Raw genomic sequence first — 25,083 nt, 5'->3', positions numbered from 1 at the left:
AAGCCGTTCGCAAATGGAAGTAAGCTGCGCGAGAGATATGGACGACTGTTAAGGGACAATCACGGCGTAATCGGCTTTTTGGTAGCGACAAAGGAGACCATTATCTCGTTGCTCAAATAGACCGCTTATCGCCCGCTATGCAAACCAAAGGATAGGCTGTGCCAAAAGTAATCTGCAGACGCGATGATGTTTCTCGATCTGTCTCGTCGCCTACTTGTCGGTATTTTAATCATGTACTCTTGTATTTCGTTAGTTTGAAGTCAAAAAGTTGGATCGGACAAAGTATGTTGCTCTTTAGAAGATGATTCTTTATAGAGGGTGTTTCTTAATAAGTGCGAAAAATTTTAGATGATTCTTTGTCGAAAATTAAGGCGAATTTTTCATAACATAAATTCCTACAGCCCTCCTTGTGAAGGGACACTTCTCCAAAAATGAGGTTCTTATTTTTTTCTCAAACTTGGAACAAATTCAAGAAATGAAGTTAGGATATTTTCTAGTAAAAAGGTTATTTATTAATATTTTTTTCAACCTTCTGTAAGGTCCCCTGTTATAAGGGGATGAAACTAGCAACCCTTATTCAATTTTTTATTAGAACTTTTTAATGTTTATATGAAAAACCCCCTTAATTGTCGACAAAGAATTCTCTCCTAAAATTTTCCGCATTTATAAAGAGATTTTACATTTCAATAACAACTCTCCTAATAAAAGAATCTTAAATTCTTAACATTATTTACTTGGCAAAAATACTGTTGGTATCGGGATGCTTGAAGGAAACGGGGGTAGCGATAAAAATTCTGGAAGCTTGAGCTTTGTATCGTTTCTCGCGAATAATTCAGATGACGAAGTTTGAACCAATTCATTCAGGCCGCACGACATCCAGGAAATGTCGTCGAAAAGAGTAACATGGTCGTGCCGTTCGCCAGGAAGTTGGAGCGCGGATCGCGTGATCATCGGTATAACGTCTGCTAACAAAATGTAACATTCCAATAACCGCACGGAAAAGCGAGCACGTGCGTGCCTCGCAATAGTTACGCCACAAGTGAACGGCATATGTAGCTTCGTTGTTGTTGAGCGACCGATCCAATGCACCTGGCTCGCGCGCCGCGAATAACGAAGAAAGTTTAAGTTTCTGTTCTTCGCCATCGATAAAATTTAGCGATCAAGAGACGAGCGACATTTTTTTCGAGATTGTATATTTATTTATTTATTTTTAACTTGAGCGAGGAAAACCTGTTGAAAAAGGGAAAAACAACTTGATTTTTCATAGATCTTCGCTCGATCTCCCGAGCGAATCTTCCTTAGATTGTTAAGACGCAGGAAATGGATTAGAATTCCGACTTCTTTTTCGGAAATAATTTTTTTGTACGATCCCAGAAGGTGTAGTTCATTCACTACGTGCGTCCCGGCGTAGTTACGCAAAGCAGATGTTCGAGATCTTAAAAGATGAAGACGGACTTCCCACCTTGAAAAAATGCCGGGACGAAGAACAGGTGCTTGTAAAAAAATCTCTCGAAGCTCAGAATCGATCTTTGTGCGAGAGAGTTTGATTTTACCTCACTCTGTTCTATAATTTGTAATTTTAATCGATGATTATTTGGAAATTATAGGACAGTTCTTCGCCTAATTAAAAAAACAACCGAATTTTATACAACTCTCGAGATATCAGATGCGCCTTTCTAGCGTCGATTTCCTTTTCTCGCAGCTGGTCGGCTTTTGTCATTGCTATAAAACGACGAAAAAACTCGGCAGTCGCTGGTGGACCAACATGCCCGTTCGATAATGGCTTTTTAAATCGCTTCGTATAGCCGAAAAATCTTTTGTATGGACTTCACGTCTATCGAAAATCACAGGGCGTGATGCGAAAGGACAAGATCGGCGTCTTTGCCGAAAACGCAAGGAAGACGAATGCAGATAGTTGCATTCATCGGGTTACTATTCAAAAATGATCTTCAGAAACCTCGACACGTGCGTGAAAAATTACATCGCTGCGTGAAATAATTTGGAAGCGAAGCAAAATCGAAAGGCAAAATATCTCTCATGTTTTTTTCGCGATCCATCATATTATAATTCGTTCAAAATAAAATACTCGAGTTCCCGGAGAATATCGATATCTAGGATTACGAAATATTGAAATTATGCGCACGTGGTGAACGTCGATACGTGAAAACATATTAAATAGATTTCTCGATATTGGGTTTCGTAAGACACGACGATGCGGAACGTATCCTTTTAAACGGCGGCTTTTCTTGTACCTGCAAAGCTAGAACACATATATTTGGTCGAGGTACGACGCAATATCTGTCCACGACTTTAAATCACCGAAACAGGTAAAAAGACATCACCTGTAAAGCTACTCCAGCTGGATTTTCGGACTCTTTCTCCATCAAAATAAAATAAAACTCTCTAGTGCTATTTTCTTTATTCATACGTAGATAATGTTTATAATCATTGCGAGTAACTTTTTACTACCGCGCAACAAATTATCATTATCACAAATTAACGTTATTACCGCAAAGTCATTATTACAAAAGAAATTAACATTATTACAGTTATTATATCTTATTCCCTCGTGCTCACTGACCATACAATATAAGCTTTCACACATAAACTTTCTAATTAAAGTGCTCTTTTCTCGGTTCCGCGCCGCGCATTTTCTCAAACGTCCACTGCTTCCTCAATTATGAATAAACTCTTACTCGCAATGGATCGCGTTTCTACCACTCTTTTAATCCCTCTCGGCTATTTTGCGTGGCGCGGGAGAACTTTCTTGCGAGCTCCTTCGGCGCGGCTCGACAAAGGCCTACGTGAAAAAGGATGCGTGGCAGGTGCGTACGCGTGCCCGTCGTCCAATAGTACTTGGCCGTCGAACCTCGGGCGTGTGCGTCGCGTACATACATCTTACGAGCAGCACGCACATGAGACGACGACGAGGACGAGGACGAGAAGGTGGGAAGAGCGGGAGGACCGCGATGACTGCGACGCACCTTGCACCGGCCACGATTCCATTGACAGAATTCCCCCGCATGAGTTTCCTTGTACGTAACAAAAAGGAAAAAACGAGGAGATTCCTTCGCGAATTAATTGCATGCTCGATGCTGATCATCGCGCAGATAAGCCTGCCTTTTTGCATGCCTTCGATGTCTTTCGGGGAAACATCTGTTTAAAGACGCGTATTCAGATTAGCGCATCTACACAGAGAAAAATATCATTTTACTGCCAAGAAAAGCGATAACTCAGTTTATTTTTCTTTTTTTAAGTAATAGTTTTCTTCAACAAAGAATATATTCTTGATAATAATCTTCAAATATACTCGTCACAAGTGTTAGAAAATCTCATTATCATGTACTCAAAGGAAGAATCTATTTTCTCTTCAAGAATATTATCAAGTTGTATCAAAGAAAAATCAAACTTGCTTTACGTCAACTCTTGTAAGCAAACCAAATTTTTGTTTTAATTTAATGTTCTTGACTAAAATACTGCACTTAATAAAATTCAGAATATATTCAATTAAATTTAATGCTTGTGGTAATCCTATGATATATTTGCGGATATACAAACTTATGATATACTTAAAATAAATAATATTTACTTGAATGCAGTATACATTTTTCTCTGTGTAGCTTGTTTATGAAAAAAAATTAGATGAATTTCAAAAATATTTTTTAATTATGCATTAATTTCAAATTATCCAAGAAATGTTTCACGGATGATACAATAAGATTATTTATTTATATCGATAATTTCATCATGTTTATTCATGAATTACAACTATCCTCTGGTGATATCTTATAACGAGATGCCCGTCGCTTTCTTTTTCCCTGCGATTCGAGAATTCGTGCCGAAAACAAGCAATCGTCCATACCTTAATGGGAATTGAGTCCGGGGAAGAATCCGACAGGTGAAAAAGAACACGATTAACGCTGGAACGGGAACGTTTATGCTATCCAGTTATCGTCCATCTGATATAGGTAGCGATCTCATTGCAAGCTCTGTTTACAAGCCACTGAGCAAGCAGGCGTTTGATTGCATCGTATAATGATGGAATTTATGCAAGCAAAAGGCGATCTCGTCTTATACGAATTTAAATTTAAAGAGAGCAAAGTTATCTAAACTTTTTTACAAGAATTGACAACGAACGAATTAATATTTAATTTTAAGGATTTTATTTAATTGAAGGATTGCAATTTAAGAGCGTATTTTTATTTTCTTACCGCAATAAAATGGCTGGAGAATTTTTGCTTCTGTTCGTTTTAAAAAACAACGTTTGTTCTTGCATTATTACCGGCTTACAACTGGCAACTCACAAGACTAATTACTTTATTGTTAGGATATATATTTCGCTTATTCACTTTCGTTCTTGCAACTGTTTCCATTGTGCAGATCGATCGATAAAGATTCAAAATTTATACGACAGTAGATCCTCCTCTGATCAGGAGAATTAAAAGTCTGTTTTTTATGTCTGATCATCGTAAAATCACCGTAAAAAATGGTTGACCAAATGATTCATTATTTTTGTTGCTAAATCTAGATGTAATATAGGTGTATTAGATCCAAGTCTTAGTAAGATTTCAAAGTAACATAAAATCGAATAGAAAAGATGTGGCTATTTAATTAAAAACAAAGTTTTAATCAATAACCCAAAATTAAATTGTCGTTAAATTGAAAAGGCATAGGAATTCTGATCCATTGACTTAGTGCGTACATCACGAGAAGAGAAAATGCATCGAGAAAATTGTGGAAGAGCACGTGCTACGCGTCCGTTCGTGCAAAGTTTACCAAGCGATCGTTTAAATAAAGTTCATTACCTCAGGATCGTCACCCGCACAAAGAACGCGGTTGAGTCACCTCGAGTGTTTTGTCCATCTCTCCTCGAATCTCCTTCATTCCATAGGAAAGAACATCTCTCATTGCGTATTCACGAAGCAATCGTCGCGTCGAGCGGGGGTCGTAGAGACATTAAATCCCGGCGAGCGACACGCGCGCGTAGGAACTTTAACGCGACCCAGAAGGGCTACTCTTGTCTCGCGAAAGGAGAAAAAAATTGGATTTATTTTAAAATTCTCTTGAAATAAATTGTAACGTGAATAAATATTAAATTGCAGATGTTGACAGGAAAAAATCGCAGAAAAGATATCTGTACGGATGTCTTTTCGCTCCGCGATTCTTTGATACTCTTGAAAAACGTAATCAAAAGTATTACGCGGCATCCGTCAACGCGGTGGGTTGAAAATCAAAAGCTCAGCTGGTTTTATTGGATTGCAAGGGATATGACCGGGAATGAAAAGGGAACGCACGCTGCATAGCGCGTGTATCACCTTTGGTTTATTCAAATATATTCGTACCCTCCCCTTTCCTCCCTCCGACATTCCGATATAGTTCATCAAATGGGGAACCATCCTGGCGCCAGATGTTCCCTACCTTTTAACCCTCCGTTCGGGTCTCTTGTCTGTTATGCGTAAAAATTTTCATTATTCGCATGTCTGTCAAGAAATTAATAATTTCTTTAACGGGACACATTGCTGTACAAAAATTATGTTAGATAATTAAAGTGTCATTTTGATAACAAATCATTGCGAAAATATACGCATAATATGCATAACGCCTTTTTTATAAAATAAATGTGTCATCATCGTTAACTATTTCATTTTCTAAATAATAAATAAATTAATTAAATTAAATTAATATAAAATAAATAAATAAAATAATATAAATAAAATAAATTATATAAATTTTCTAAATAAATAACAAATAAATTTTGCAAAATAAACTTTACAAAATTATATGCAAAAAATTTGTAAATTGATTTATAATTTAACATATATTTGCTATTAACATTCAAATAAAGGCAATGATTATATTTATTTAAATTAGCAAAACAATTATTTTTAATTTATAAATTTTAAACCTTTAGCATGACTATAGAAAATAAAGAACGTTATTTTTTCGCAAACATTATTCCAAAAGATAAACAATCCATTGCGCGCTGCGAACGTCGTGAAATGCAAAATGGATAAAAGAAAACCGCGTGTCGGAGCAATTGAAAATGAAAAGCAGGATTCGGCATATGTTTACCAGGTGTCAATTGTAGGCAGTAGGATGCGCGAACAGAATCGACAGAGAGAGATGGCCCCAGATGCCTAAATTGTCCGCCGAAGGTGCTTTCAATAGATTCCGATGCGCGTTCATTGCACGCTGGTCATGCAAAAGCGACACAGCTGTGCGCAAGAAGACGAATTGGCAAAAGGTAAAGCGATTCTACGACGAATAAAAGTCGACGAGAAAAAACTTGTAAAATTATTTCAAGAGAAATACAAACTCGAGTTCTCGGGCTATCTAAACTTGAACGTAATTGTTTTGACTTTTCATCGTTGCAGGAAAAAAACAAAGCGCGGTCAGGTTCCGGATCGTTAGGCATACGACAGAGTATTATAATTGAGGAACTCGAGAGTCCGTCGAGGAAGCGTCTTCAATAGGCCAACCACTGGCCGATGTTTGCGTACGTAATTATGTAGACAATCTTATAAAAGAACGAATAGTCTCGCTGCGCCCAAGAACAGAGCATCATTACAATCAGAAAACTGACAGCAGCTTTACAGCTGCTTTAACAGATAGAATATACGATTAATAAGATATAAAATATATAATTGTAATAATTTACACGTACGCAAAACTCATCTACACAAGCTTTCTAAGCTTTCGAATTTCTTATAATGTTGGACAAAAAGTTTACTTAAATTGTTTATATCAAAACGTGACTTCCAATAATTTTCTTTGTAACGCGATGCTTCTATCTATGCGAATTTTTCAGAAATTTTTTAAATAAATTTTATAGAAATGTCTTGTTCTTCTTTTATTTTATAAAATTTTCTAAAATCTTTCGTCGTCTGATAAATTGTTGTAGATATAAATACTTTTTTCTTGTCGAATTCTGGGGCTAGAGATTTTCTTTCGCGTACGATTTATCTAGATATAAAAATTGATAAAAATTTATTACTCCCTTGCAATGACTCTATCTATGCAAATTTCAGAAATTTTTTACATAAATTTTATAGAAATGTCTTGCTCTTCTTTTATTTTATAAAATCTTTCGTCGTCTGATAAATTGTTGTAGATATAAATATTTTTTTTCTCGAATTCTGGGGCTAGAGATTTTCTTTCGCGTACGATTTATCTAGATATAAAAATCGATAAAAATTTATTACTCCCCTGCAATGACTCTATCTATGCAAATTTCAGAAATTTTTTAAATAAATTTTATAGAAATGTCTTGCTCTTATTTTATTTTATAAAATCTTTCGTCGTCTGATAAATTGTTGTAGATATAAATACTTTTTTCTCGTCGAATTCTGGGGCTAGAGATTTTCTTTCGCGTACGATTTATCTAGATATCGCATCGATAAAAATTTATTACTCGCCTCTTGCCGGGCAGAGCTACTTCTTTATCGCGGTCAGAGAATGTCAGCTGCCTCCTGGGGTACCCTCAGCGAGGAACAAGCCAGACGCCATTGTTCGATCAACAATACTCAGCCGAACCGCTCACAACATATCCTATTCACATCATCCACCCACTTTATGTCGCCCCTGTGCGCCTTCTTCCTTCGGCACAACCGGCGGAAAAGTGGAACCGGAACAGAGCTAACGTTAGTCTGCGGAAGAAGCTGTCACTCTTCCGGATACTGTCCTTTGGGAATATCTCCCCATTTTTTTCTCTAATTTGCCGATTTATTCCTCGATGTGTCCAATCATGTGTTCAATTAAAGAAACGTGTCGTAAATTTTTATTTAAATATAACATAATATGATGTATGTATTTTATGAATATATAAATTTCGATATAAATTGTAAATTTATATCGAAATTTATATATTCATAAAATACATACATCATATTATTCGATATATTTCGATAAAAATTGTAAATTTAATATAAGCACTTAGACAATGATTGAATCGTTAAGATCTGATTGTCCATTCGTTTACGAGTTTGAATAAATTGATTCACTGTCCGCGGACAGTCAATAGGTGGTTAATAGATATGATGTGACTCTATCTCAAGTATGATTCTTATTGTGCACTGTATAATGTGTACTATATAATTGTTAATATCCGCCGATATCACGCGACTCGAAGGAGGCAAAAAAATCCCGCTCTTCATGGATACCTGGCTCGATGGCTCGACGAATATCGCGATAATCTCGTTAATGAAGCATGCAAGAGACGAAAAAGTCGTTTCTCATAAAGGAGTCAGCGGCACGCGCCACCAGGGTGTCAGCTGGTGAAGAATGCCGATCGTTGCCCATACGCTTTCGATTTTGTTGCAGCAGGTTTTTATCTCGGCGCAGCATCTCCCGTCGAACAACTCGCTACCGACATGACGAAATAGACGATGACCCTTTAATTGCTTGGAAAACGGAGAACGAATTTTTAATTATATTTGGTAATTTTTTAATATTTTTTATTGCAATTATTTCGACCATGAAAGTAAAGAACGCGAACTGGAACAAGTCAAATTTCTCCAAGCACTTCCGAAACGATGTAATCGGAAACCTAGGAAAAGGTTCAACGCCCTTCGAGTTTTCGAGGCTCGAGAGATCGCTCTCTTTTTTTTTCTCGCAGCATCTCCCTGCGCCATCATCATCTTAAGTGTCTCCTACACCCTATATTTATCCCCACCATGGTGCCCATGCTGCCACGCGCCACCATGCTCCATTATTTTCTCACCAATATCTCGTCTCTCTCTTCCCTTCTCCCTCAGCCATCGCTGCCGCTACTCTCATCCCTTCTTTCCCTCTTTCGCTCCCGACAGAGGCCTGGCTCTTGAGGTTGAAATTCTCAACATCTGTCGAGCCTTCTACCATCGCCGTTAATACGTTCACTTGGTAACAGCACCGTCCCGACAACCCTCGTCCGCTTCCTGTAATCCCCGAAGTTCTCTCTTCGGATGGGAGTCGGAACAAGAAGCTCCCGAGCTGTCTCGTCTGTACGAGGATCAGCCCGACTTCCCCAAGAGTTATTTAGTTACTGCACGCGCGAATGCTTCTCACGAAGAAACGTGAGTCGACGTTGCAAGCTTCAAGTATTATTAAAAAAATTTCTCAAGTTATTCAAAGCTACTCAATTGTTAAAATTACCCTTGCGATCAGCTATTTAAATATTAATATAACATATTGATTTACTTCGAAAGTATCAGACAGAAGGTATTCATTGTAACTGCAAGAGATCCAACTGGACGATTGTGCTCTTTTTGCCGAGCAACGCTCACGAATAAAGTCGCCAAGTTTGACGATTTACGTTGCTCGCGTACATGGATGTTGTAACGATCGGCGAATTTATTTTCCGACCAGTTCGGCAGCTCCTCGCGATCAGGAGGAGGCGATTCGAGAACGTCGGTCAAGCCGGACCCGGTAACATCTGCCGGTGCGTCTCGTGGCAGGTGGTGACTTATCCTCTTCTCTCCTCGCGCTCGTTCCATCCTCGTCGGGAGCGATTCCCGTCGCGATCTCTCGTCTTCGTTGCTCCCGATCGTCCCGGGTTTCTTTCAGTATGGAACGACGAGCCACGCGACAACGGCACGGCAGGCACGTGTCGGAATCGCCACCATGGAAGGGGAAAAATGGCGCACACCGCCTTAAGGGAAGCTGCGTACTCTGTCTGTCATTAAGCGCGACACCAATTCTCATTGCCATCGTCAAATTCTTGTACGAGCTCTTTCACTGAGAAAAATCGTTTGATTGTACCAACAAGACGTATATGATTGAAGGCATTTTGATTAAATCAAACAAGAATTTCTAGTTATCATGATAAGACTCGATTTTTTAATAACTAGAACGTTTAATATATTTTATTATAAAGATTTGGTTAGTATTTTCTGGTTTGATTTATAATATTTCTTGTTACATTAATTTCTTTGCTTGCCACACTTAATTTAACTCGTATTCAATATTTACCATGAAATGTATATAAAGAACTAGTATTAACATTAAATCCAAAGTATATTTTTTTTTCTCTTATGAGCAGTAGTGCCAGAAAGAGGACGCTGGCTTTCTGATTGTGTGTGTTTGAACTGCATCCTCTTCTTGCATCACTGTTTATCAGTTTAATTTCTAACAAACTGAATTTAAAATAATTTATTCAATAATCTGAATTGAATTTATCCAATAATCTTGTAGGAATTCAAAATATTAAACAGACTTTTGAGATTAGATGGAAAAAATTTTAGACGACTTGGTGCTGGTGAGTTTAATATTATTAATCAGAAAATTTGGTATGCCTTCAATCATATACGTCTTGTTGGTACAATCAAACGATTTTTCTCAGTGTACGAATTAAAAGATAGCGAAGTGTGAAATATATTTTTTTCTCGTATTCCGAAAGTTCTATTCCCTTTCTTTGTCAAGTTGCTACTTTTACTAAGTAAGCTTACGAAAAAAGAGATGCTGTCTCTTTAAAATTCTGAGAGGAAAATCGAAATGTTCGTTATCCAGTTTACGAGCGAGAGATATTCTACATATGCATGCTCGCAATATGACAGGTTCGCCAAACAGGTGGTTGGGGAAAAAAACATTTCTCTTCGAGTCACTCGGTACACGATCACGCGGCACTTGAAGAGGAAAAAAGAGAGAGAGAGAGAGAGAGAGAGAGAAACGGAGATGGGAAATACGCAACGTGTCTTTTATAACAAGCCAGCTGGTAATTAATTAAAACGTCGAACAATAATGTTCGCATATGCGATGGTCAAATGAGACATTTGAATCAAATAAATTATTATTAACATCTGATAAATTATTATTTAAAATGGTCACGAGCCTCGATATAAAATTATGGGAAATATAATTAAAATATTTTACACGCGCGATAGAAGAATCGTGACCGTAGAACAAGATCGAAACTTATTAAAGTATTTGTCGCTAGACGTATCCGCGAATTAAGTCACAGGAAGAAATTATGTCAAGGAACAGTTGCCAAGGGACCGTCGATGCAATTACGACATACAAATAGAAAGCCGGAGGAGGAAAGCGCAGCGTCCAAGAGTTTTTTAAAGTCACCTTAAATTTAGACGAAATCCCGTCGCGTTCTAAATTTAGCTTCGTTCATGTCGATTATTGCTCGCGCAAGTATTTCGGAAATTCATTCATTAATTTCCATCGCTTCTGCGGCATTTCCTGAGGAATTCCAAATAATTAAGCTCGCGAAATTCTACAAAAATTCGAAAAATCGTAAAATTCTAGTCTTTGTTTAGTATCGACAACATTGATAATGCTACAAAAACACGATACAATGGGTTAAGCTCAGAAGGGAGCCAAAAAGATGCACTGGACAAGCCTAATATGTCTCAAAACAGCGAACCGTGAATTTTCGAAGGGTGAACGTGTACTTGAATGACGAAGGGGTTAATTCCGTGGTCATTAGCACTCGCTTGCTACGTGGACAATTGCAGTTGTTCCCACTGTTTGTTCCCGCAACCCCCGATGATTCGATGAATTATGACGTTTCGAATCTGTGCATGCCACGCTTCGCGTCCTCCCTTTAGTTCTTCGAAAAAAAACAAATCGCAAAAAAATTGTGGGTCCACGCTTACGTAGATCGAGATGGGGTTCTAAATCTTACTTGAGAGGTACAATTTATATACATATGTGCACGCTCAGCAAACTTTATATTTAACCATTACTTATTTTTCAAAAGAAATGTTGAGTTTATTTCTAAAATATTCAAAGAAATTAATATCGTGTACAGAAGATTATTTTTTATCTGAAATATAACATATTTAATTAAATAAAACAATCATTAACGCAGCGAAACTCTGTACAGAAAATTTAAACGCATTCTCGAGAACAGAAAATATTCAAAGAAATTAATATCGTGTAGAAAGGAATATTTTTTTATCTGAAATATAACACATTTAAATAAATAAAACAATCGTTAACGCAGCGAAATTTCGTGCAGAAAATTTAAATGTATTGTCGAGATGCTGGAAAAAACTTTTGTTCGCAGTGAAAAAGGTACTAGTCGAAGACCCCTGCCTTCGAGCGAGCGCATTTCTCTTCCTCAACCAGGAAAAACCCTTTCTCTCTTTTTCGCGACCCCATCGAATTCGCAGAAGGGTGGTTTCTATAATTGCGAGGGTTCCGAGCGGCATGCTATAACGAAGGATAAAAGCCTTTCGCCTCTCTCAAGTTTTTTTTTTCCACCCTATCCCCGTCGATCGATTCCGCCCGTGTACGTCGCGACCCTGACATTCACCCACACACGTGAAAACGTGCGCGAGCTTTAATTACAACGAGCGAATAAGCTCGCATAATTAATCGCGAGGCAGGCAGAATAAAAGTCCGCGTTTCGTCTGATGGCTCTTCGCGCGACATCGATCTCAATGCAAACGAGCGCTTCATTTGAATGAAGAAAAAGAGAGAGAGAGAGAGCGTGATTACTTCGTTACTTTTATCTCGAGTCGAGAATAAACTTTTCGAGAATTAATCGCGTTGGACAAAATCGTCTCGTTTTAAAAGGCATTTTATTCAATCGGACGTCTCGCGAAGAATTCCCGGCGAGACTGAGTATCGCGAACGGATATCCACGAAAGAGAGAGAGAGAGAGAAAGAGAGAACGGGAAGTGCGGCGACGGGATAGTTCCCAAATCGTCGTTCCCTCTTAAAATTAATCCACTAGGGTTGCAAATAGCCGGTGCGTTTGACGTGCGGCCAATTGCGTCGCGCGCGAATCCCGCGGATGCCATCGCTACGCACTTTCGCCGCTTCTAACGAGCGATGAACAGCGGCACGTGAGAGGGATGACGAAGGGGGACGCGAAAGGGGGGTGGGGTGGGCGAGAAGAAAAGCCTTTTGGCCGGAGAGAGAGAGAGAGAGAGAGCGAATCTCGCGCGGTTCGCGCCCCGTGGCACGAGAGGAACCTTTTCCAATTGACGTCATAGACACGCTCTTTTACCCTTTTTTTCACCCCGCCCCTCGCCCTACCGTCGGGTTAAGAATAACAACGCGGCGGGATCGCGCTCGCGCACTATGTGTTGCAACGCACTGGGAATAGACGGTGGCCGACTACCGGCCACCGTGGCCGAATCGTCTATGTCGACCGTGTTGCTGCTCGGATTACACAAAGTATCTTAAGATTATAATTCTGATGACAGATGACGAATCTCGAGTCGATTTTTATTATCTCGACAAAGGGAGAGCACCGATAGTTTCCAAATATATAAACTCTCCAAAAGTGAATCAGCGTGTTATCACTGAAAAAACAGGAAATAGTCACTGATTACAGCAGTTACAAGTACAACACTGTAATCAGTGATAATTTATTGAAATAATTTGTTAATAATATTGACCGTTTCAATCAGTAATATTAAATTACACAGAGAAAAATATCATTCTACTGCCAAGAAAAGCGATTACTCAGTTTATTTTTCTTTTTTTAAATAATAATTTTCTTCAGCAAAGAATATTCTTGATAATCTTCAAATATACTCATTACAAGTGTTAGAAAATCTCATTATCATGTATTCAAAGGAAGAATTTATTTTCTCTTCAAGAATATTGTAAAGTTGTATCAAAGAAAAATCAAACTTACTTTACGTCAACTCTTGTAGTAAGCAAACCAAATTTTTGTTTTAATTTAATATTCTTGACTAAAATACTGCATTTACTAAAATTCAATATATATTCAATTAAATTTAATGCTTGTGGTAAACCTATGATATATTTGCGGATATACAAACTTATGATATACTTAAAATAAATAATATTTACTTGAATACAGTATATATTTTTCTCTGTGTACAATTCATCTCTCTATCTATTTCATAAAATTCATAAAAACAGGAAATAGTCACTGATTACAGCAGTTACAAGTACAGCAGTGTAAATCAGTGATATTTTATTGAAATAATTTGTTAATAATATTGATCGTTTCAATCAGTAATATTAAACTACAATTCATCTCTCTATTTCATAAAATTACAAATTTTATTTATATTTATTATATTAAAAATTTTATTTAATTTATATTATATGCATATTGAATTTATTTCAAATAGATAACAAACGAATAATTTTCATCAAGTCGCCAGACATTTATTTGTCCAACTTATAAAATCGATTTAATATCTGAAAACTCTATTAAGATTGTCTCAGAAATTAAATCAATGTAATATTTCTAATTTTATCTATCGCTCTTTGCAAACTTTATATAATTCATGACTAAAATTTGAATAGAGAGAGAGATAGCGAGTAATAGCGGTAAACGAACGAGCGATTACAGGTTTTACAATGAATTTTACTTCAACTGAGATATAACATAAAATAAGCGTGTTTCCACTGAAAATCAGTAAAATACTCACTGATTCTCAGTGAAATCTTATTTTACTGTTTAAATTAGTGATATTTACACTGATTCACTTTTAGAGAGAAGAAAAAGACTAAGTCCTTTTGCGAATCAAGCTGGGAATTCAAGATCATATTCTTCAATTAATTATCTCTCTCGAATAGACTTTTATTTCAAGATTCAATTACATAAATTATGATATATCTCTCGAATAGTCTTCAAGATTTAATTATGCTCTCTCTCGACACCCTTGCCAAGGAAAAATTCTCAAATAAAATTATCGCGAACCATTGAATCTTGCAGAAATATTGCACAGCGAAATAGAAACGATGAAGGTCCCGCGATCAAAGTCACGTGTACAACGATCCACTTTGGATCGAGCTACGCTTCTTCTGTACGAGATTCACATTCTCGAGATTACATATCGGAGCAAGCGACCCTCCTATACCGTTATCGTTATCTGAAAAGAGGAGTCTCGCTATAGAAGAACGAAGGGGCAGATGCAACGACCGCGACCCGGGTGTATATCTAACGTCAAAAATAGCCACCGCCTTTAAGGTACGGCCGTGCACGCTTCATTACGCATTCGTACATGGACAAGATGCACATATGCGAGCCGCGTGTGCCTTTAAACCACGTACGGACCCGCGGCGTCCATTTATTTTTCTCCAATTATTCTCGAGGGAGCCGTTTCTTTATCGACCTCGTGTCGTTTGCCCCCCATCGATCGTAATTTGAAGGACGGTTACTTAAACTTTTATCCAAAGTTTACAGAATTTTACGTTCGCCGCGAAATAGTTTGGAAACTGTAACAAGCCGACGTTGCAGTTTATCGAGATTGCACCGTAAATCATCGAGGGGATAAAAATAGCGTACGCGAGAGAATTTTTCTTTCTCAAACATCATCCGTAATGACCTATATTCCGCGATATTCGAAGCGCCGCGAGTTTATTGACAGATTATCGTATACGAAAATGGATGCATTTCGATTTAATGCAGCGTACGAGGGATGCGAGCGAATTTACGCTGAAAACCCAATGAAATAAAATCCTACAGACGATAGTCTATGCTATCGACGCGTAATTCGACGATAATTATGCGCGAGTGGATATTTCCGTATCAACGTCATATCTCTTTCGTCGCCGCCATAAGCGTTTTCCTCGAGTTTTGCTTGTCCTTGCGACGTGAATACGGAAGAACTTGGAGGAGACTTTGCTCTCTCCACTTCTCGATCTTTTCTTCACGTGAATAGTTGTCGAGCTTTGCGTGTACCTGAACTACCTGACCTGACCTAGTCGTCAATGCCATACAATGGACCTGCTGCCTCTCGGTTACATCAGGTTGAAAAACGCAATTCTCTCGGCTTGCGTTGTCGAGGTTTGCACAATACCTAGTAGGTCTCTCCACACGATTCAGCGACGCTTTTCCGAATTTTCCGTCGCGCCATTTCGCACAAAGGAGATTGAAAAAAATCCAGTCTTTATTAACGAATTATTGTGCAACGTCGCCTGGCCCGAGATCAGCTGCGCAAAGTCGCGTGAGAGAATCTCCCGATCACACAGAAAAAAAATAAGTGTCAAATCAAAATTTATATACTTAAACTAACGCGTTCATTGTTTCGTATATACGCAACAATTTATAATCTTCTTAGGAGAATTTAATAATTTTAAATTTCAACAATATTAGTCTTATTTTAATATTGTAATTGTCACCTCAAGAATATATAATTATTTAATTCTACTTTAAGAAAATTATAATCTTTGATTTAAAAATGTTATTTTCTATCCAACAGTGTTTCTTTTCTATTCAAGAAAATTAAACCTTAAATCATAAGAATATATTCTTCTCGGTTGAATTATATAAAATGGCTTCATTCAAGTAAGCAATTATTCAAGCAATTATATTTTTCTTTAATTAACGTAATATCTCATTTCAAGATTTCCATGTTAAAACTAAAAATATTTTCAAAACAGGAATGTCCTTTTTTTCTGTGCAAGATTTATAGATCCCGGTTCTTCTTTGTGAGCGTCGCAACCATTGACCAAGTGCAATTTACGATCGGGTGTGTGTGAATATACATTAATTAAATAATTAATCCCATAATTATTGAAATATTCTCGAGACAAAGAAATATTCTTGAAATTCCGCCTTCTCAATCTTGCAGTCACATGCCTCTCAGACTCCGATTGATCTTCGCGGTAACGAAATTATCTTAAAGTGCAGCTACACGATGGTGTCGTGGGTTGCAACCGGAATTGAATTTCCAGAGTCATTAGACTCGCGTCGGAGTGCGTCTCGTGACGCACAGAGACGCCTTTTTTCTCTCTCTCTCTCTCTCTTCCTCTCGCTTTCTACCGTCGTGTTATCTCTCTTTCTCTCTTCGGATCTCCAAAATGGCCACGCGCAGCCGGCGTAGCGTCTTCCTGGTATAAATACATATGAGAATTGGGTCGCTGCCCTGAACCCCAGCCATCACACACCGTCTACGATTCTCCTTCTTCGTTAATCCCCTTCCCCGGAAGTGTCGTCTATGAATCCCGAACGCGCGCCTACCTTTTTTCGCGAGAGCTTAATGACAGTTCCGTTATTTCTTTATATTATCGCATTTCCGAAGATTATAGATTACACGCTAATTTAAGGACAATGATCTTTTCTCGCCAGCAACATAAAATCGATGCCTTTTACTACTGCAAAAAATATTTTCGCATCGTCAAGTTTTCACTTGTCCCTTTTTTTATCTCGCATTTCAAATTCAGTTGCTACCTCAACTTTCGAGAGATGATTTAACAAACATGTCAATGTTATAATGATAATAAAAAAAAAATGTATTTATGAATGTTGCTCGATTGAAACCGCTCGCGTGACGTCGATTAGATAATTGGGAAGCGAGGCCCGCGTCGGGTCTGTCGTGGATTTGTGCGGATGTGCAATCGCGGTTTTGCCGCCTCCGAGGCCTGGCCCCGTGTGTCTGCCATATGACAATACCATCTGTGGCCCATGCGACCGAGCGATGCAAAGAGGTGCGGGATCCTGCGATAGGTAGACGTACCTACGACAGGGGTGCGGGAGAGAGCATCTTGCAAGCCTCGAAACCCAACCTTAACGAAACGGAATCGAAAGGTGCGCCGGAATCGAGAGACGCGCCCCGAAAAATGCAGCTGGCAAAATATCGCATGCTCCGCGTCGTGTAAACGTAACGCGAATGTCGCGAGCATCGATCCAAATGATCCAGATGGATCGACTTGACGTTTCATTTATACACATGCGATAACGTGTATAAATTTTCATCCAAATAGATTGTATTTCCATGAAAAAAATATGCGTTAATTGTAAAAAAAATCGATACAATCGTCGACAATTTTCGCCATAAAATTTGATAGTCTCTCTTAGCTTTCTAATAAAGTATTATTTTATCGATGTATATTATTTTATATCGATTCGACTGAATTATATAAGAAATTATATAATGCAACTTTTGAATTCCAATTGAAAACTCCTGCATATTTCCTGTAATAAAATTTTAACTGACTGCATGAATAAAATTTCAATTAATTGAGACTACATTTAATTAATTATATTTCGAAAGAGAGAGCTCAGAAAGATATCGCACACATTGTATTACCAATGGAGCAGGATGTAGCTGAAAGCAGATGTCGCTCAAAGACAGGTGGTAGTAAAAGACAGGTCGATAACAGCGCATTTAAATGAATAGTGCATTTAAATGTGCGTTAAAAAAATACAGTTCTCTAGATACATATTAAACATTTTCTCTAGATTCATATTAAATATTTAATATAAGAATGATTAAGGATAATTTTTTAAAATGAAAAAAATTCAAGAGAATATATTAACATTGTCGAATATTTATCTCCTCCTTTTATTCTTTAATTTATTTATTTCTTAAATAATTTATTTAATTTCCCTTTTAATATGTATTTGTCATCTTTCATATATGCTTTCGCAATTGCTAGAGCCACGCATTGACATCGTCAATTGATACGATATTCCTCGAGGGAGCATTTAAATTGGCCACGTGTAATCGTGATGCAATCGACCTAATATCAAAACCTAGGAGAGCGTATCTCGAGAAACAACATGCGTAAGTTAGTCTGCGACAGAATCTAGATAAAAAAAAACGCAAAAGAGGCATGATCCTCACGATCGATTATCATCGTTATCTCGAATAAATCTAGCTGTCGAGAGAAAAAAGGAGACTTCATCTCGACGTGTCAAGAGCCGACAGGATATGAATGAAATCCCACCGCGACTTAACCTAACCTAACCTAATCTCCCCGGAGGAGGATTTCTTACGAGGGGAGGGGGCGAGGCCAGGTGATCGTCGTCGCTGAATCTCGGCGACGACGGTCCGCGTCGCGGTTGACACATGTCACGGCCACGCGAGCGAGCGCGCGCGCGCGCGCGCTCGCGTGCGATAAAAACGATCGAGCCGGCCACGCGAGGGGCGGGGGGGGAAGACTCAAGACTCACCGCTGTGTCCGGTGTTGCTCGACGATTGACCCATCGTCGTCGTTGTCGGCCCGGCAACGGCGGCGGCGGTGGCAGTGATAGGTAATGGTGTCGGGTGTTTGTCGAACGATGTTGCCAGACGGGCTCGGCGGGCTCACGTGAAAAACCGGACGCATGGGCGCGCGTGAAACGGGCACATTTTTCGGACGACGTTGGCGGCGGCGGCGGCGACGGACATCACCGTCAGTCACGCAGGCAGTGCATCTTGCATCCGCAGTGTCGCTGGGATGCCGCGGGACGGACGACGACCGCACACGCTACGCTTTGTCGGCGCGAGCGCCGCGACGTGATTGGCCCGGCGGCGAAGGCGCCGATTTTGCGCGTCGCTTTGAACGTGCCGCAGCGCGGAAATTGATTCTCCCTCGGTGATGCGGGTGCGCCGCGGCGTCGCGCGATGCTGCCCGCGGAAAAACGCGAGCAGCATCCGCGGGGCACCCTGACACGTGGCGAGGTTCCGTGGGAGTCCAGGGTGTTCTAATAAGTACACCGGAAACGTTACATTCCGCATTATAGTTTAGTAAATTGCAGAACATCTCCCACTAAACATGCGTCGAATATATATTTGAAAGATGAGAAGAGATTTTCCTCCAATATGTTTTAGAATATATTTTTTGTTTTTAATAAAAGACCTAAGTTAGTTTAATAAGAGACTTTTTTAAAGAATATTCTGAATTTTTTAGAATGTTTGATTAGAGGAAAACTTTAGAGGGGAATTCTTCTTAAATGAAAAATACAATTTTTTCGGTGTATGCAAGATTGATGATTTTTAGGAATTTTTCTTTTTGAAGAAAATTAGAAATTAATTCTTTTGACGTTTCACATATGTTTTTATTGATTTAATATTGTGTTAAAAATGCATAATTCGATTTATGACATGCTGCTCGTCGTTTAATTAGTTTTAGATGAAAAGATTCGATCTAAAATTAAAATTTTAAATTCCGTAAAATATTTTTGGGATACTAAATTTAATTGAAATTTAATTTAAGAAATTTAATTTAATGTAATAAACAAATTAATATATATTTATATATTAATATATTTAATATATTTTTTGTATATTAATATTTTTATATATTTCTCTTCAAAAAATGAAAAAAAAATCAGCAAAATTGAAATGTCTAATTTGTAAATGACAATTTATTATTTTTGTCAGGGTTTTCCACGAAATTGAACACGCTATTCGCAGATTCGTATTGAATAAAAATTAAATATCCAAGATTTAAAAATTTAAACAGAGTGTACGTCAGTATTATTTAAACATCAATAAAAATATATGCAAAAAAAGAGATTAATTTTTAATATTCTTCAAGAAAAATCATCAATTTTCCATATTGTTAGAGTAGACTAGATTTTACTCAGAAAATTATTATATTATCTTGAATTGTGTTGCTAATTATCTACTATTGGTTTTTTTTGAAAAATGCAAATTGAGGCAATCAAGAGATCATTCAAATGCAAAATGCTCCTAAATAGATAAACGCTTATAATTTCTTTAATACATTTTATAAGTTGATATCTATTCTGATATTTATCTTGTAGACTTTAAATATTTCTTAGTATTTGATTTGTCTATGTTCAATAAATATATTTACTAATTTAAATTTTTCAATAACATTTAATTTACTTTATAAAAATTTGCGAAGAGATAATCTCCTACTTTTAACGATGCATCCAATGTTTAATCACATATATGAATTAGCACCATGTTTGATAAAACAACTTAATTCTAACAAGAATTTCTGCATTCTTATCATAAATCTAATTTTATTATTGATCTTACCAAGGAGAATGGAAGCATTCGATGCCACCTACGGCTTCATACTCTCTGAACATCTTGAAGACACCAGAAAAAAAGATCTCACATGTTACAATCGTAAGACTGTTCGAGTGTACACTCACAAGTATAATTTTCGGATCTCGCATCCGTTATAAATCTTAACTACACCCACTATTCGCGTGTCCGCACGTGCGTGTCCCGATGCCGGATCACGCGACTAGCGTTCAGAGAATCGCGTATAAAGCTCGCGGCCAACTCGGTTTCGCGGTTTTATCCTCGTACGATCGCTGTACGGCGAAGGATGAAGACTTATTGATTGTTCGCCTCAGCGGTCAGGTCGTCCAAAGTCATCGATCACCTTAAATCTTTGCGTAGGCAAGAGATTGGGGCCTGTACGTGGTCGTCGAGCCGGTGGGTCACCTTGGTAACCGGCCGTCAAAACACTACGTCGACGAGCGTCATCGGGAAGGCCTGGTCTCCAGACGATCATCGACGTCCTCTATGGATTGTCTTACCCCCCGACGATCGCGACGCTCGATAGGCGAAGTCGGAGAACGTCGTATCCGCGACTGAGATGATCGCCGGCGTGGTATCTGTTCGGTATCATCCGGAATGTAAAAGCTGACGACAACGCAAGTGCGATTCTATCGGGAACAAGTGCCTTAGATCGAAGCATGAGCCTAGGGAATCCTTGGATCGTTTGCCTCGTGCTGACCATCCTCGCCTTCTTCCAAAGAGGTCGGTAGATTAATTATACTCCGAAAATAAATGCGGTCTCTCTTGATATCCAGACTAGATCAGATCAAGATTATCGAATGCGAAGATTGAAAAAAACTATGATTCCAAAACACAACATGTAACTAACATGTGTGTTATATAATTTGTGTTTTAGTTATAATTTCTCACTTAGAGATGTAATATTATTAATATAACATGCATTGGCGTCTTAGAATGTCAAGGGTGTTTGCTTAATTTTATGATATCGATGAGTCACCATGCTATATAATTATCACATGACAAATTGCAATTAACATGCAAATTACATGCAACGCACTCGTTAGTTATATGTTATGTAACAATTATATATTTGCGTTCGCTAAGGTGTTATCTAGGTATCTGCGAATCTCGCGCGAGTAAAATCAATAACTGCTGAGCTGCGAGAACGAGCCGTGCATAGTTCACGCGTTTTTGTGTAAAAATAGCAACTCTCTGGCGCCGCTCGAGCTCTCAAACACCTTGTCGATCGCTGCGAGATCTTTTTTGCGATGCCGGGAGACGACGTAAAAATCCTTGACGCTTTTACTCCTTTACTTTTCTAACGCAAGCCAAGTAGAATGACATAGTGTCTCGAATCGAGAAATTTGCTAAAGATGTTAGGCAATTTTATTTATCGCGTTTTTTTCTGATTCCGTCCCATGATGAAGAGCGAGCGCGACTTCTCTCATTCGCAGGGTGGGCCATCGACTGTTTCAAGTGCGTCTCGATCGATGGTGATAACAAACCGTGCGATGACCCATTTCACAACAATGGTAGCCTCGCTTTCTTAGAATCTCCCTGCCTGGGGGGTCGAAAAGGCCGGGATGGCCTCTTTCCAGCCACAGCCTGCATCAAGATTGCCGGCATATACGGTAATAACAAGCGAAATACTTCGTTTCATATATTTATAATTGATCAAGACTCAGTGAATGAGCCTCGCACCCAAAAATACGTGAAATCTTGTATCTTAATCGATTATCCGATAAATGTATCAGATGAATCCGGTGTATCTCTCATGGTGAGAAGCTGCGCGTTAGACAGCGGAACTTTGACGACGGACTCCGAGATTATCAGAATGTCCCACTGCGGTGGTTTTTACTTTGACAACAAGTAAGACTTCTAGCAGCTCGATACAAACTAAAAATTAAAAAATTGCCTGATCGAAATTTTTCTTTTTAAATGTCGATGTACGTGCTTTTCGTAGGTACGTTCGCGGGTGCGTGCAATCTTGCAGCGACGCAGACGCGTGCAATGCGTCGTCGAGGAATTTCGCATCGCTGATTGTCTTAATATTGCCGATTCTCGGATTTGTGTAATTTAAATGAGAAAAAGTTTGCGAAAATGAAAAATCATCACTCGAAGAACGAAACAATCCGGACGGAATAAGAAAAATAAGAAAAATTGAACAGCAGCTCCAAGAAATTACAATGTACAGCATGTTGTAGTGATTATACCAATGTACGACCATAATTAATTATGATGATCTTTCATTAAGTCTTAGGACACACAAAACAGACTATATAGTGAATACTGCCAGATTACGATTAAGCTAAGATATGATATATTGTTATCGTTAAACAGTAATTCACATCATTTATTCTAGCCATCACTAGCTTTGCGATTACAGCTTGATATCAATAAAGCATATTTTAAATTGTTAAACACATACACGGATATTCTGTTTTCTCCATTTTTCTTTTTCCTCGTCGCGAACGTAAATAATACGCGAGCAATTTCAGCTAACGAAAATCTTTGTCGTTTTTCGTTTGTCGAAATTAATCGATTCTTTTCCTCAATTTTGGATAATCGACATGCTTTACATTCGGTTCGCGAAATTTTTACGACAAGGTGTAAATTTTAATTATAAGGATCGACCATGAAAAATTGGATAACCAGTGCCTCCGATCAATTTGTGAATTCCTTCTGGCGAGTCTTCTGTTGGCTCTGGGAAACCGTCGAACAAATCCTGATCATCGTACTCGACTGCTTGGCGAGGCTAATTGAGCTAATACTCGTGATAATAAATATAACATTTCAGGTGACGGATTTTGCTTACGTTTAAAATGTACAATAATATTTTAATAAATAAATAAATAAGATCCTCGGAGGGGAGGACAGTTTTCGAATTATCTAGTCAAAATTAAAACTAACGAGGAAATTTGTAATTAAAATTAAAAACGCATTTTTCCACTCACTTCGAATATGATTATGAAATGAATGAGGTATAAACTTTTCGAAAAAAATTTCGCGGAGAACAACCGTTGGCAAGAAATTAGATTTTTCAGGTAATCTGCTTTCTGAGGGATTTATGCATCGACGCGATGCAGACATTTGCCAATGTTTTCCGTGGGATCGTTAACATCATTAGCAGCATCAGTCGCAACGATGTCGAGGACTTTGCCTCTGCCTGCATCGTCGTCGTCTTATGTATCGGAGCCGTCAAGATGTTTACGGATCTTCTAAAGCGGGTATACAGCACATGTATCGCGCGATAACTATTACTGTCAATAATATAGATAGAACTCGCCGATAACCGTCGCTCACGAATTAGTAAACAATTGTGCTTATCGGCCTTGAATTTTATAAAAGTGTATAAAAAAACATTCGAGATAATCATTCTCGAAAATAAATATTTTATTCAACAATTGGAACCAATATATATATATAACAATCCTATGTATTTTCTAAATGCAAACAGAATCTTACTCAGGTATCCGGTTTTGACAGATCATTCCATTATTTTTGCACGACATTTGGCAAATACGATACTACTTTTTTAGAATCGTCAGGTACGACGAAGCACAGGATCTTTAAGCCATTCGTGCGCGTTTCTCGCGAGGAATATTGTCACGTGACGTGGAAGATTGCGGTGCAAAAACCAGGTAAACTATTTCGTAAAATATTCCTTCTTGATTTTTATGTGAATTAAAATATCCTGAAATCCACATAATCGCATGTCTGCGTCTTTATCTGGTTTTTGATCCGACGAGAGTCACGTTTGATTAAAATTTTTAATTGTTTAATAATGTCGCAAACGATTTAACGTTCTTGTTGATTATTTAAACTATATATAAATGCAAAACTCACCCAATGAAAATAATTCGTCGTGAAGATCACTAGAATATAGATAGAATAATCGTGTCGCTGCGACCATTCTATCGTATGTAAAATAACACTTGCACTCGGTTACTTCAAACGTCAAGAGATTTAAACCGCGATGATTTCATATATTGAGACGATGATTCTTCGTACTTAACGTCTCGTGACTCGAACGTTGACATATAAGACTGATTTCAATGTCATATCGACATTTCAGAATCCCCACACCAAGTTGTTCAATGTGTTTGGACGAAGCGTGACGCAGATTAGCAATAACAATAACCCGCCGATAAGGAGTCACGGGCAGGATGCATGTCCTCCTGAAAGAAAGACAGGCAGAAGGATAAGGCAACGAAATAACAGACGATCGATCAGTAAAAGAAGATAATTAAGAGTTTTCTCAAGTATGTTTTGAGGTATTTTTACGAAGTATTTACATAAACATTTATTGTCCGTAACAACGTGTAAGACATGTATATCAAATATAACTTTGCTGTAAAATATAGCACATAATTTATATTTTATCATATATACATTATTATAAATATGTGCGTGCAAAAAAATTTCACAACACTTATTACATGTTGTTCTGTAGTGA

General features: G+C 38.1%; 3 protein-coding genes across 5 annotated transcripts in view; 2 read left to right on the top strand and 1 right to left on the bottom strand.

Annotated features, from left to right (window-relative positions):
• Positions 1–24,739, bottom strand: part of LOC105249607 (protein neuralized) — a 61,316-nt gene extending 36,577 nt beyond the window's left edge. The window contains exon 1 of one of the 2 annotated variants that reach the window (XM_025414257.1): positions 24,474–24,739. In XM_025414257.1, coding sequence (XP_025270042.1) covers positions 24,474–24,540 — 67 coding nt within the window. In that variant the 5' untranslated portion in view covers positions 24,541–24,739. Of the gene's footprint in view, positions 1–18,814; positions 18,999–24,473 lie in introns of those variants that run through there. The other variant, XM_025414258.1, reaches the window with a different exon arrangement.
• LOC105255451 lies at positions 21,048–23,052 on the top strand. The gene is made up of 4 exons (XM_011264745.3): positions 21,048–21,368; positions 22,082–22,258; positions 22,382–22,496; positions 22,591–23,052. The coding sequence occupies exons 1-4, from the start codon at positions 21,305–21,307 to the stop codon at positions 22,700–22,702; spliced, it is 468 nt and encodes a 155-aa protein (XP_011263047.1). The 5' UTR covers positions 21,048–21,304; the 3' UTR covers positions 22,703–23,052.
• On the top strand, positions 23,081–24,873 carry LOC112639632. 2 transcript variants are annotated; one of them, XM_025414259.1, is made up of 3 exons: positions 23,081–23,424; positions 23,672–23,854; positions 24,703–24,873. In XM_025414259.1, the coding sequence occupies exons 1-3, from the start codon at positions 23,263–23,265 to the stop codon at positions 24,871–24,873; spliced, it is 516 nt and encodes a 171-aa protein (XP_025270044.1). In that variant the 5' UTR covers positions 23,081–23,262. The 2 variants fall into 2 exon arrangements, 1 of the variants encoding a protein (XP_025270044.1); XR_003123597.1 differs by lacking the exons at positions 23,081–23,424; positions 23,672–23,854 and adding an exon at positions 24,038–24,268 and having other exon boundaries at positions 24,703–24,833.
• The last annotated feature ends 210 nt before the right edge of the window (positions 24,874–25,083 follow it).

The sequence above is a fragment of the Camponotus floridanus genome, unplaced genomic scaffold (genome assembly GCF_003227725.1).
Source record: "Camponotus floridanus strain SB8 unplaced genomic scaffold, Cflo_v7.5 scaffold8, whole genome shotgun sequence".
Classification (NCBI taxonomy): Eukaryota; Metazoa; Arthropoda; class Insecta; order Hymenoptera; family Formicidae; genus Camponotus; species Camponotus floridanus.
Note: the sequence above shows the minus strand (reverse complement) of the source record. Positions and strands in the feature narration are given on the sequence as shown.